General features: G+C 40.4%; 1 protein-coding gene across 5 annotated transcripts in view; it reads right to left on the reverse strand.

Annotated features, from left to right (window-relative positions):
- WDFY3 (WD repeat and FYVE domain containing 3) overlaps positions 1 to 12,232 on the reverse strand; it is a 642,313-nt gene that overhangs the window by 57,307 nt on the left and 572,774 nt on the right. For all 5 annotated transcript variants that reach the window (XM_033914678.1, XM_033914667.1, XM_033914648.1 and 2 more), the window contains one exon: positions 9,084 to 9,237. In XM_033914678.1, coding sequence (XP_033770569.1) covers positions 9,084 to 9,237 — 154 coding nt within the window. The remainder of the gene's footprint in view (positions 1 to 9,083; positions 9,238 to 12,232) is intronic.

The following is a 12,232-nucleotide window of genomic DNA, read 5'->3' on the forward strand; positions in this document are numbered from 1 at the left end:
GACTTACAATCTAAGTTTGTACCTGAAGTAATGAAGAGCCAGGGCTGCAAGATGTGCCAATGGGATCTGAACCCTGGTCTCTCTGCAACACTAACCATATTAACATATTAGATGACGGCAGATAAAGACCTATAAGTCCATCAAGTCTGCCCAAGATAAACTCATAACGTACTTAGTACACTAGGCTACTTCACTTCTTTATGCTGTTTCTTTGCACTGCAATATCTGTATCAGGGTCATCTCTACAAAACTGGAGGGTTGAGCAATAAGAGAAGAGGTGGTGAATGAGGCAGCCAGCAAAGTGACTGTTCTCTGCCCTGCATACTCCATTCTCACGCCCTTCCTTCCTCTTCTCTGCAGGCTGCCTCAAAGGGAAGGGCTGCAGCAAAATACTCTTTATTATAAATACTCTGGTCAAGTTTGGAAAGAGGAAGTAGAACGTCATTCCAGATCATTCACCCACAAATAAACACTGGCCACTGGCCAAATTTATAAAGAGAACATATGCAACTGTGTGTCTTCTGGATATATACCGGTAGGAATTGGCATGTATGTGTGTGTATTTTACAAAATACAGGCAAAAGTGCTGATCCTGCTCTTGTTCCATCTCTAGGGACACTTACAAATGTAGGCAGTAATTCTGTAAATCTGCTTCCACATATAAATCCTATTTTTTATGGGGAAGAGAGTTTTGATAACAATGTATGAGTGCATTAGTGCATACAAAGTACGTACAAGTACAATGAATGGTTATATTCACATGATTTGCCCATAGGCATTCTTGGAGACATAGTTTGAGCAGAGGCAAACTTGGAAAGACCCCTGTTTTATAAAAAAAAAAAAAAAAAAAAAAAGAATATGTAAGCAGAGGGCCTATCTTGCTAAGGCACATAGGTCCCTATGTTACTATTATAAAATATCTTCAAAATGCACCATCTCCATAATCAAAAAGAACTATATGACATCATTACTTCCACATAATTAAAAATGTAGTGACAGGGGCAAAAAATGTAGTGACAGGGACAATCAGTGGTTACCTCAACTGATAACCTGCAAATCAATCATCGGTCCCAGCAACAAAAAAATACATCACAGAGAATGGCTGAATGAATATGTGGTAAGGGCAAACCTCATAGGATAACCTGTGTCCTTCCTTTTAGGATTGGTACACTCAAGTTGCATCTCTCTTCAGAAATTTCCTGATTATTGCTTATCAGAGTGGAAGGAATTTAGGACAACTGCTGACTCAAAGGCAAAATGATGAAGTTGCAACCCTGGTACAGGGCCATCTACCTTGCTTTCATTGCTCCTGCTGTGATTTATTGCTGGATTGAATTGGCCTCGCCTTTAAAAATTTTCAGATTATAGCTAAATTTAATACTAATTGTGAAGCATCATATGTGGTTTATATGATTGTTTGTCCTAGTCCTTTGACGTATGTGGGAAAAGCACAGCGATTTATGACAGTGGTCCCCAACCCTATCATGGAGGACCACCAGGCCAATCGGGTTTTCAGACTAGCCTTAATGAATATGCATGAAAGAGATTTGCATATAATGGAAGTGACAGGCATGCAAATCTTGTCCATGCATATTCATTAGGGCTATCCTGAAAACCCGATTGGCCTGGTGGTCCTCCAGATCAGAGTTGGGGACCATTGATCTATGAGACTGCAGTTGAATGAACACAAAAGCAAAATTCATACTGGCAGCCTAACAACAGTAATGGTTGCCTATTGGATATCGACAGCCTACCAACTTAATGAAATGAGATAAAGAATTATTGATTCTATCCCGCCAAAGATTCAGGGAGGAGACATTTATTTATTATTTATATACTGCTTATCAATGGAGGTTGTTTAAGTGGTTTACATTGAGGTACTCAAGCATTTTTCACTATCTGTTCCAATGGGCTCACAATCTATCTAATGCACCTGGAGCAATGGAGGATTAAGTGACTAGCCCAGGGTCACAAAGAGCAGCGTGAGGCTCGAACCCACAGCTCAGGGTGCTGAGGCTGTAGCTCTAACCACTAGGCCACTCCTTACTCCTTAGGAGTTTAGTCTCTTGTGAAAATCTCTCTGGTTTGAATGAAGATACTGCCTGGCAGTCTCTCATCTGATTGGTTGCCCTGGTCACATATTGCTACTCTTTAGTTTGCCACATAGGCAACGGAACACTTTTTTGTTTGGGAGGGCCAAAAGCTCCACCCTAGACCCTACCCCAGACCCCATCCCCATAATAATAGTACTAATTGTAAATGCCATTTCTTCCATTCATTTTTCATATACACACAATATAATCTTATTAATGATATATAATGGTAACCACAAAATTAAACTACACAAAGCACACTCTTTTTCCCCTCCCTACTTCTGCACAGCATATCTTCCTCTCTCCTCCACCCCATGTGCAACATCTCCCTCTCTCACACTATCCACCATCTCTCTCTCATTCCCTCTCTTGCTACAAAGGCAGTAGAGAAAGAGAGAGTGATCCAGGGTGCATCTCTCCAACTCTCTGTACTGCCACATCCAACATTTCTCCCTCTCTTTATCCCCTGGACTGTGTGCAGCATCTTTTGCCCCTGCCCACCAGGCCCTACCCAACATTTCTCCTATCAACCCTCTCCAAAACCATGTGACATTTCTTCCTCCATTCCCTCCACCACTATGTCCAACATTCCTCCCTTTTGCATCCCTTTTCATCTGTCCTACTGTTACTCTCTACCACCACATCCAACATTTCTCCCTCTCATCTACCTCACTCCTCTCTCATCACCATGTCCAACAATTCTCTCCCTATGCCCAACAATTCTCTTTCTTCCTTTCTCCATGTACACCATCTCTTTCCCTCTCACTCACACCGATGCTCAGTAATTCTCCCTTTCTATTTCCTCCCCCACCTCAACATCTCTTTCCTCCATCCTCCCTTCCTTCTGTATCCCAAGTTCATGCCCCCTCCCTCCCTCCTTCCTTCCAGCCTTTGTCTTAAGTTTGTGCCCCCTCTCTCCCTTCTGTGTCCTAACTTGTCCCTCTCGCCATTGTGTGTTCCAAGTTCATGCCCCCTCCCTCCTTCCTTTGCCCCAAGTTCACGCTCTCTTCCTTCTGTGTCTTAATGCACCCCTCCCTCTAAACTAAACTAAACCTTAGGCTTATATACTGCATCTTCTCTATAACAGTAGAGCTCGGCATGGTTTACAAGAAAATTAGAAAGGAGAACAGATACAATATAGATTTGGAATATGGAGAGGAGCAAAATTTACAACTTTGAAAATAGCCAAGTTCTCAGATGTTTTTGAAATGGTTGGAAAGATGAATAGGACAATCATTCCACAGCTCAGTAATTTTGAAAAGTAGAGACTTCCCTAATTTGCCAATGTAGGTAACGCCTTTCAGCATAGGAAAGGACAATTTAAATTTTTGAGTAGATCTGGTAATGTCAGATCTTACAGAATTCCAAGACAGAGGAATTAAAGGAGGAAGGATGCCATACAAGATCTTAAATGTTAAGCAGGCACATTCAAAATAAACCCTAGAAATTATAGGAAGTCAATGAAGTTTTTGCAAGAGCGGAGAGACATAATCAAATTTACTTTTTGCAAAGATCAGCCTAGCAGCAGTATTCTGGATCAGTTGAAATCTCTGAAAGCTTATCTTGGTCAAGCCTAAATAGACCAAATTACAATAATCCAGCCTTGAAAGGATGATTGATTGATCAAGGACAGCAAAGTGTTGATGATGGAAACAGGATCTCACTTTCCTCAACATATGGAGACTAAAAAAACATTTTTTATCAGAGAATTAAGATGGTCAGTGAATGGAACTCTAAAATCATTCACCGACCATCTTAATTCTCTAGTAAAAAAAAATGCATCTACGAGACAAACATGGTTTTTCTTGTTACATAGATCTTTTTGGACCCCTGTTCGTTTACAGAAATTGGATAGTTCTAAGTCTGATAGATGCTGACACTGTCATCTCAATGTAGGGACATTGGATCATCTACTGTACTATTGTCCCTTGATACTTACATTTTGGAGAGCCATTAGGGGGTCAAATGAATAAAATATTGGAAAATCCAGTGGTATTGACGTCAATGAGGGCTAAAAGCCCAAAATCTTCCCATAATAATAAACTTCTCTTTATCATGATAGGAGTTGCCATACAACTTATTTTGAAGAACTGGAAAAACTGGGACCGGTTAAACCATAATTTCTGGTGGGAATCTTTATGCCACATTTTTAAAATGTAACATATGATTGCCATACAGCATGGACATTATAAGAAATTTAAGGATGTTTGGGAGCCATTGACAAAATTCTGTAAGGAGTGATTGTTGATTTTGCCCTTTGAACATACACATCCAGGGTGGGGAAATACTTTTAATTTAATTATGGTTAAGTGCAATTGTTAGATATATAGAAGGGGGATGATACATGTATTTGTTATGAAATATAATTTGATTGAATTTAATTGCTGTTAAAGTGTAAAATGTCTGTATAATATGTTGCACTTATTTTAAGCTTTAAAATGAATAAAGATATTTTTTTTTAAAAAAAAAGATGGTTGGTGAAAGAAAGTGTTGAATCTATAATAACACCCAGAACTTTACTTGAGAATTCAATCTGCAGTGAGGATCCTGAAGGCAAAAGAATGGACGAAGGTAGCTGCTCTAATTTTGGGCCAAGCCAAAGCAACTTTGTTTTGGACTTGTTCAGTTTAATTTGTAAAGTAAGGGCCCAAGATTGAAGTTTCATTATACATTCTATTATATTCCCAACAAAGTTAGTGAGGTTCGAGTCAATCTTAAGAAGAACAAAGATGTCATTTGCATACGTAAATAGTGTTTTGCAGGAGGATAAACAGAAAAGTTTCAAAGTAGTCATATAGATATTGAAAAGAATAGGTAATAAAAGTGATCCCTGCGGGACTCCGCATGAGGATGACATGGTGCCATTCATATTAACAGTATATGAGCGAGATCATAAGAATTTTGAAAACCTGTCTAAGACTGTGGACTCAATACCTATCTCAGAAAGTTGGTAAATCAAAATATCATGGTGAACGACGTCGAAGGCCGCCGATAGATCAAATTATAGCAAAATTGCAAATGTATTGTGCATTTGCAATTGCTGAATCTTAGAGATTAGTGAGATGAGTAGAGATTCGGTACTGAGATTCGGTCTGAATCTATGTTGGCAAGATAAAATAATGGAAAATCTCTCTAAATATGATGAAAGCTGAGCGGATATAATGGACTCTAATATTTTGGTAAGTAGAGGAATATTCGCTCTATTCCCTCTCCCTCCCATGTCTCAACACGTCTCTTTCCCGCTTTCCCTTCTGTGTCCCAAGTTCATCCCCCTCCCAAGGGTGTGTACCTGTGTTCTGGCCAGCTCTAAGACATGCAAGTAGGGCTCCTCCTTCTTTCCAGCAGCACTTCTTTCTTCACAAAGCCACAGGCAGCATCAGCAGAGTATGGGCAGGTGTGCTGGCTGGCTGTGCAGCCTGCTACTAAAAGGTGTGCGGCCTCGAAGCTTAGAAGGAACATTGAACATTACTTTATTCCTTTTCACTTTTTATCTAATCAACTTTCTATCTCCTTTGCTCATCCCCCAGCTTTCACTTTCTCATCCTCCTATTCCCTTTTATCTGCTTCCCATTACCACATTTCTACCGTCGTATACTCATTCAGCTCACTTATCTCCTTCATAACTCTTCCACACGGATCCACCATTTCTAGCATCTCCCCTCCGTGTCACTTATTCCACCCTTCCTTCCTTTCTTTCTCTCTCCCTCCCACAAGTCCAACATCCATCTTTGCATTTGACTCGCCATTCTTTATGCTGTTTCTTATTATCTCCAGTTGAATCCACACATTTTACAACAGCCATTTTCCATGTGTAAAGCATGCTTTGCACACAGAAAATGATTTATACAATCACCTCCCTAGAGGGCAATTTTATAACAGGCTGCTTAACTTGTATAGCAGGTATGTGCCTAGTTTACATCAGTTTTCTAATGGAAAGTACGTGTATACTTTTGCTTCAAAAACTACCCCACAGAAAGTCCAGGTACATAATTGCATCTACTCTTTGGCATGTGCAAATTGTCTGCTTTATTCTATAAGTACAGCACACAGAAAGGGATCAAAATACACAGAAAAGTCAACGACACCCACAAAAGAGTATACACGCCAATAGAAGTTCCTTTATGGAATTTTTGATCCTTCAATCCCTTTATGTTTGAATACTACTAGATCCTGTTGTTCGAGGATTACAACAATATATCAATTATCATTTCCTTCTTTTAGAGCAGTGTTTTTCAACCTTTTTACACCCATGGACCAGCAGAAATAAAAGAATTATTCTGTGGACCAGCAAACTACCAGGACTAAAATTTAAAAACCCTGTTTCCGCCCCATCTCCGCGAGCTCGGTCCCTGCAAATCATCTGATTCCATCCACACAAGCCTCAGCTATGATTTTATATCGAATGTATTTTATTAAAGTATAAAAAGAAACAATATTCTGTACAACTGTCATTTTATAAATAAAAATAATACAGAGTAAGGATCAACAAAACCCCTGTCTCCCCTCCCCTTCACATATATCCCCTCTACTATCAAGAAAACTGAACAAGCCAAATTATTACAGAATGCTATACAGAAATATCATGCTAACAGAATACTGCAGTCACACATGACAGGAATAATTTTAGGGGAGTGCAACTAGGGCAACTGCCCCCTGGTCAGAGAGTGCCCTAAGCCAGCTGGAAGCTAAAAAAGCACTGCCTGGGCTTTGCAGTCCCCAGTTATGTCTAACACCAGCTCTAGCAGGATGTATATTTCAAATCTGATATATTCTAATCACAAAATAGAAATAAAATTATTTTTTTCTACCTTTTGTCGTCTCTGGTTTCTGCTTTCATCTTCTTTTCACTCTCTTCCTTCCAGCCTCTGCCCTATCTGTCTCTTCAATCCAGCATCTGCCCCTTCCATCCACTGTCTGTCCTTTCCCCCTTCCATATGGTATCTTTCTTCTTTCTATGCCCCTCTCCCCTTTCCATCCAACCTGCGCCCCCTCTCTCCGTTTTACATGATTCATTCCAGCTTCACTGCTCTCTTCATTTTTATCTCTCCTACACCAGATCTACCATCGTTGTCCCTCTCTACTTATTTTTCTTCTGATCCCTTCCCATCATCAATCTCTCTACTTTCTCATGCCTGTGTCTCCCCTTCCCCTCCTCTAATCTCCCTGCCAGCTGTTTCCTTCCTTTTTTCCTTCTCCCTTCCCTCCTCCTCCTGTCCAGCAGTAACTATCTTCCCTTCCTCCCCTCCCAGCAGTATCTCTCCTTCTCCTTCCCTCCAGATCCAGTAGCAGCTGTCCCTTTTTTCCCTTGCCCAGCAGCTTTCCAAACTCCTTTCCCTCCTCCCCTCCCAGCAGCATCTCTCCTTCTCCTTCCCTCCAGGTTCAAGTAGCAGCTATCCCTTTTTTTCCCTTGCCCAGCAGCTTCCCAGATTACTTTCCTTCCTCCCCTCCCAGCAGCATCTTTCCTTCTCCCTCTCCAGTAGCAGCTGTCCCTGTTTCACCTTGCCCAGCAGCTTCCCAGACTCCAATAGTGGCTTTCTACCCTCCCAGCAGCTCTCCTTACTTTCCAGTGCAGCGATTCAGGAAGGCAGCCTCGGGTCCTTTGTTGGGTCACGCTGACTCTGTGTAAAGAGGAAGTTGCATCATCAGAGGCAGCTGCGACTCAGCAAAAGCCCCAAGGCTGCCTTCGTGAAGTGCTGCGCTGGGAAGTAAAGGAGAGCTGCAGAGAGGGGAGAAAGCCACTGTCGGAGACTCCCCATGATCTCTCCGGCCCAGCACGGACCAGATGAAAATAACTCGTCGATCTTGCTGGCCCTTCGTGGACCGGCAGAAATTTCCTGTGGACCGACACTGGTCAGCGGACCAGCGGTTGAAGAACAGTGTTTTAGAGGACTTAAATGTGCTGGGAAGCTTAGTAAATCTATGGCACTTAAACTGGTTGAAATTTGGAATAGGCTTCCTGACTCTATTAGATTGATAGGTCAGTTACAACAATTCCGGAAAGATCTAAAAACTTGGTTGTTTACACAATATCTTAAAAGCTTACCTGCTGAAGTGCTGTAGTAATAGTATATTTTATTCTGTTAGTTTTTTAATTTTATACCTTCAATTTTAATTACCAGTGCTGTTCCTGGAAATGATACACCAATAGCACTCTCTCTCTCAGGCCTACTTTTATGTCATTCTAATTTTAATCAACTGTGAACCGAGTCAAGCTCCTTAGGGAGATGACCTGGTATATAAATTGAAGATTAGATTAAATGATTTTTTATTCACTAAAAAGACTCGACACTGCCATTGTTTTGGTTCTTGGCCTGCATCAGGGGTCTCTTAAGATGTCTGTCATACAAATTCTTTAAAAAAGTAGTCCCGATGTTAATTTAGACTTTACCATGATCTGCACTCAACAAACACTTTCTTCTTATGAAAAACAAACAAACAATTTGTACACTTTTTGTGGGTGTCGCTGCTTTATTCTATACACATTTACATAAATAATGCACATGTCCAAATCTTACCCCAATCCTACTCCTGGAAACACCTCTAATCAGCTGTGAAATTTGTGTGTATAGATGCTGTATGTTTGTAAATTTAAATGCATTTACTTCCAGCAATTTTATAAAAGCCATGTCATATCTGTGTATAAAAACCTGTTTCATCTGTGGAAATGCATTTTAAAATTACTACATCAATAACAAGTCAACATATATTGTTTTAAATTTTGAAGTTTTTAACCTGTACTAACTTTTAACCATTACTAACTTTCACTTGCTACTCTTGAAGGATAAATTAGAGGTGTGGTGGTGGGTATGATGGACATGTGATAAGATACCATTTAAATACGGCAACCTGAACAATTATATTTGCAGGACAGAGTGATAAAAGATGGCCAAAACAAGGGACACTCTCTTTAAATATGTGCGGAACAGCCTGCACATCTCTAGCAACATTGCTTTCACTTTAGTATAAACATTAACAATAGTGCAAAAGTACCTAAGTCAAAATTGTTGGAGTTGAGGAGGAACTCTTGAAGGTAGAAGAATTCTGGGATGAGCTCTTTGACATCTGCCATGTTATGTTTGGATGCTGAATACCAGGCTTCTCGTACGCTGTGAAACATTCTGTCAGCCAGATCAAAATGGCCTCCCTATGGAACAAAACCCCCCCCCGCAATTAACTTCATTACAAAACGTGTCCAGGGCTAGGAGATTTCAGAAAAACAAAACAAAAAACAAACCAATGACATAAAATCAAACAGAATAAAATATGTCACTACCAAAACAAAGTTGTTAAGAGATTCTTTTTTGGCCTGAGTACAAAATAAGTTCCTGTATATAATATGTAAAACAACTTTGATTGTAACCACAGAAAAGTGGTATATAAAAATCCCCTTCCATTTTCCCCCCTTTCTCTATGCATATATGCATTTTGCTACATTTGCATGTTGTCCTTCTGTCAGTTATGCTCCAAAAAACACATCTACGCTACTCTTTTGGTATACAGAGGGGGTAATTTTAAACAATTTTCTCCATGTAACCCTGTTGTAACATGCAGAATAAGGCTTTCATAAAAACTGAATGGCTATGTATGTGTATGGAAAATAATGTGCCAGAGATTAGTGTTGGATAAAGTGGAAGCAAAGCTGTGATAAGCATGCATATTTTATAACACACACAGATATCCCAGCATGATATCAAACTTTTTAATTCTACGGTAGATCAATAAAATAGTATTGTAGATGAATGTCAGCAGGGTATATCTTTCAGAACGAAAGTGTATCTAACCTCCACACATCCTCATTAGTCCAATATATCACCAGACATTTAATTAATCCATATCTTAAATTTAAATCTCAATATTAAAAAAAAAAAAAAAGATTTAGTAACTATCACAAAAATGCAAGGTTGTATATTGCAAATTTTCTTTAATACATCATAAAGAACTTATCTTGCATTATTATAGTTTATGTCCATAGAAATTAAAAAGTATTATTAATATGATTTTTATTATGATTTAATATTATTTATTGTTTTAATTTTCTTTATGTCTGGTCAAGAATTGTTGCCCCTGGCACAGCCTTATAGGCAAAACATGACCATGTGAGGCACAATGTCTTTTTGGGTGAAAAAAAGCTTTTCATGCTATTTATAAGTATTTTTTGGATCTGCTCTGATTTTTGCTGATGCATACCTACATCTATAGGAAGTGCATCTTCTAAAATCACGACACGTATAAATGGTTGTTTTTAAATGTATTAACTCTCTTAAATCTTCTCCTTAGGGCAGGGGTAGGGAACTCCGGTCCTCGAGAGCCGTATTCCAGTTGGGTTTTCAGGATTTCCCCAATGAATATGCATGAGATCTATTTGCATGCACTGATTTCAATGCATATTCATTGAGGAAATCCTGAAAACCCGACTGGAATACGGCTCTCGAGGACCGGAGTTCCCTACCCCTGCCTTAGGGGGTAAATTGATGACTGTCACAAGCAAAAAAAAAATCTTATATAAATATATATATAGTAGTAGGGAGAGTTATTCAGCTAGCAGAGATCAGCATGTTTTGGCAGGCAAAGGCTTTATCCCCATATATTCAAGTCTGGGCCTCCGGCAATGAATATCTGGACATACACAGCTGGGTAACACATATGCAGTTAAGTTCAATATTCAGCCCTTAACCTCAAAGAAAGGACTCAGTTTTATGTAGTTACCTTAATTGGCCCTCTGGTCCCAGAGGGCCAAATTATGTATAGGATGCATGGTCTCAGCAGCCGCCTAAACAGCTTTTGAGAATCGCACACGGGCATCCTATATAGAATTGTGTCTGTCCTGACAGATGCCTAACCACCCTGATTCTCTAACCAGCGTCCATGTCACAGGTGCCGGTTAGAGAATCGCATTGCTGCTGAGCTGATTGCCACAAGGAAATCTTCCTGCGGCAATCAGTTTAGCGACCACAGCAGGGAACCCATCACCCCGCGAAGTCGAATGGAAGGAGGAATGTTCACTCCCTCTTGCCGGAACCCCCGAAGCCCCCCATCTCCGAATGTTTGCAGCAGGAGTAGTGCCCAATTCCTCCTGCTGCCACCACCCCAACATCCCCCAGCAGGAGGAGTGCCCAGTCCCTCCTGCCGGAACCCCCTCCCAGAGTCAGAAGCTACATACCATTTTCTCTAGGTGTCATCCACTATCTGTGATCTCATCTCCTCTCATTGGAAATATATAAGTTACCATCCAAGATTCAATTTGAGTATTAGGAGACCAACTGAACCAACTTTTCAAGTTTATTAATTATTTATATATCGCCTATCAGTGGATATTGTCTGTGGTTTTACATTCAGGTACTCAAGCATTTTTTCCCTATCTGTCCCAGTGAGCTCACAATGTACCTAGCATACCTGGGGTAATGAAGGATTAAGTGGCTTGACCAGGGTCACAAGGAGCAACACTGAGCTTGAACAGACAACCTCAGGGTACTCAGGCCATAAATCTAACCACTAGGCCATTCCTACTAATTGTCCTTTAAATCCCTCATTTGCAAGAAGCGAAGGATTCCTTTTGGACTTTTCAACTAATTCACTTGGTCATTTTACTTATTCAAACTTTTGTCCTGAAGCTGCTAATGCAGGGTTGTTCAACCTTTTTCTATTGGGGGCCACATTTTATATTTTGTAACATTCAGATGGCCAAAACACTCACCATCATATTTTGTTGCATGTTCGTCAAATAGTGGCAGAATACAACAGTGCATTGTCTTCTCCCCAGACTTCATCCACTCTCGCTCTTTCACATGAACTCCCTCCCCAGCCTTCATCCAGTCTCCAAGTCCACCATGAGCTTTTTTTTCTGTTCCTCCGAACCTTGGAAATTCTTGTGGCACTTTCAGTGGGATTCCTGCTTCCCCACTGTGACATGGTTCTCTTCCAGCACTACATGGTGAAGCCTGCAGTTTCAAGTTTCACGAGACTTGAAACCGCAATACCAATATGAACTTCTGGCACTGCGTGGCTCAAGCTTACAGATCCAAGTAGTGGTAGGGAAGAAGGCATCCTGTTGTAAATGTCACAAGAATTGTTAAGCTTCAAAGGGCCAGGAAAAAGTTCTTGGTAGGTTGGATTCTGGCCCACAAGCTGTAGGTTGGAAA

This window comes from Geotrypetes seraphini, chromosome 1 (assembly GCF_902459505.1).
Source record: "Geotrypetes seraphini chromosome 1, aGeoSer1.1, whole genome shotgun sequence".
Lineage (NCBI taxonomy): Eukaryota > Metazoa > Chordata > Amphibia > Gymnophiona > Dermophiidae > Geotrypetes > Geotrypetes seraphini.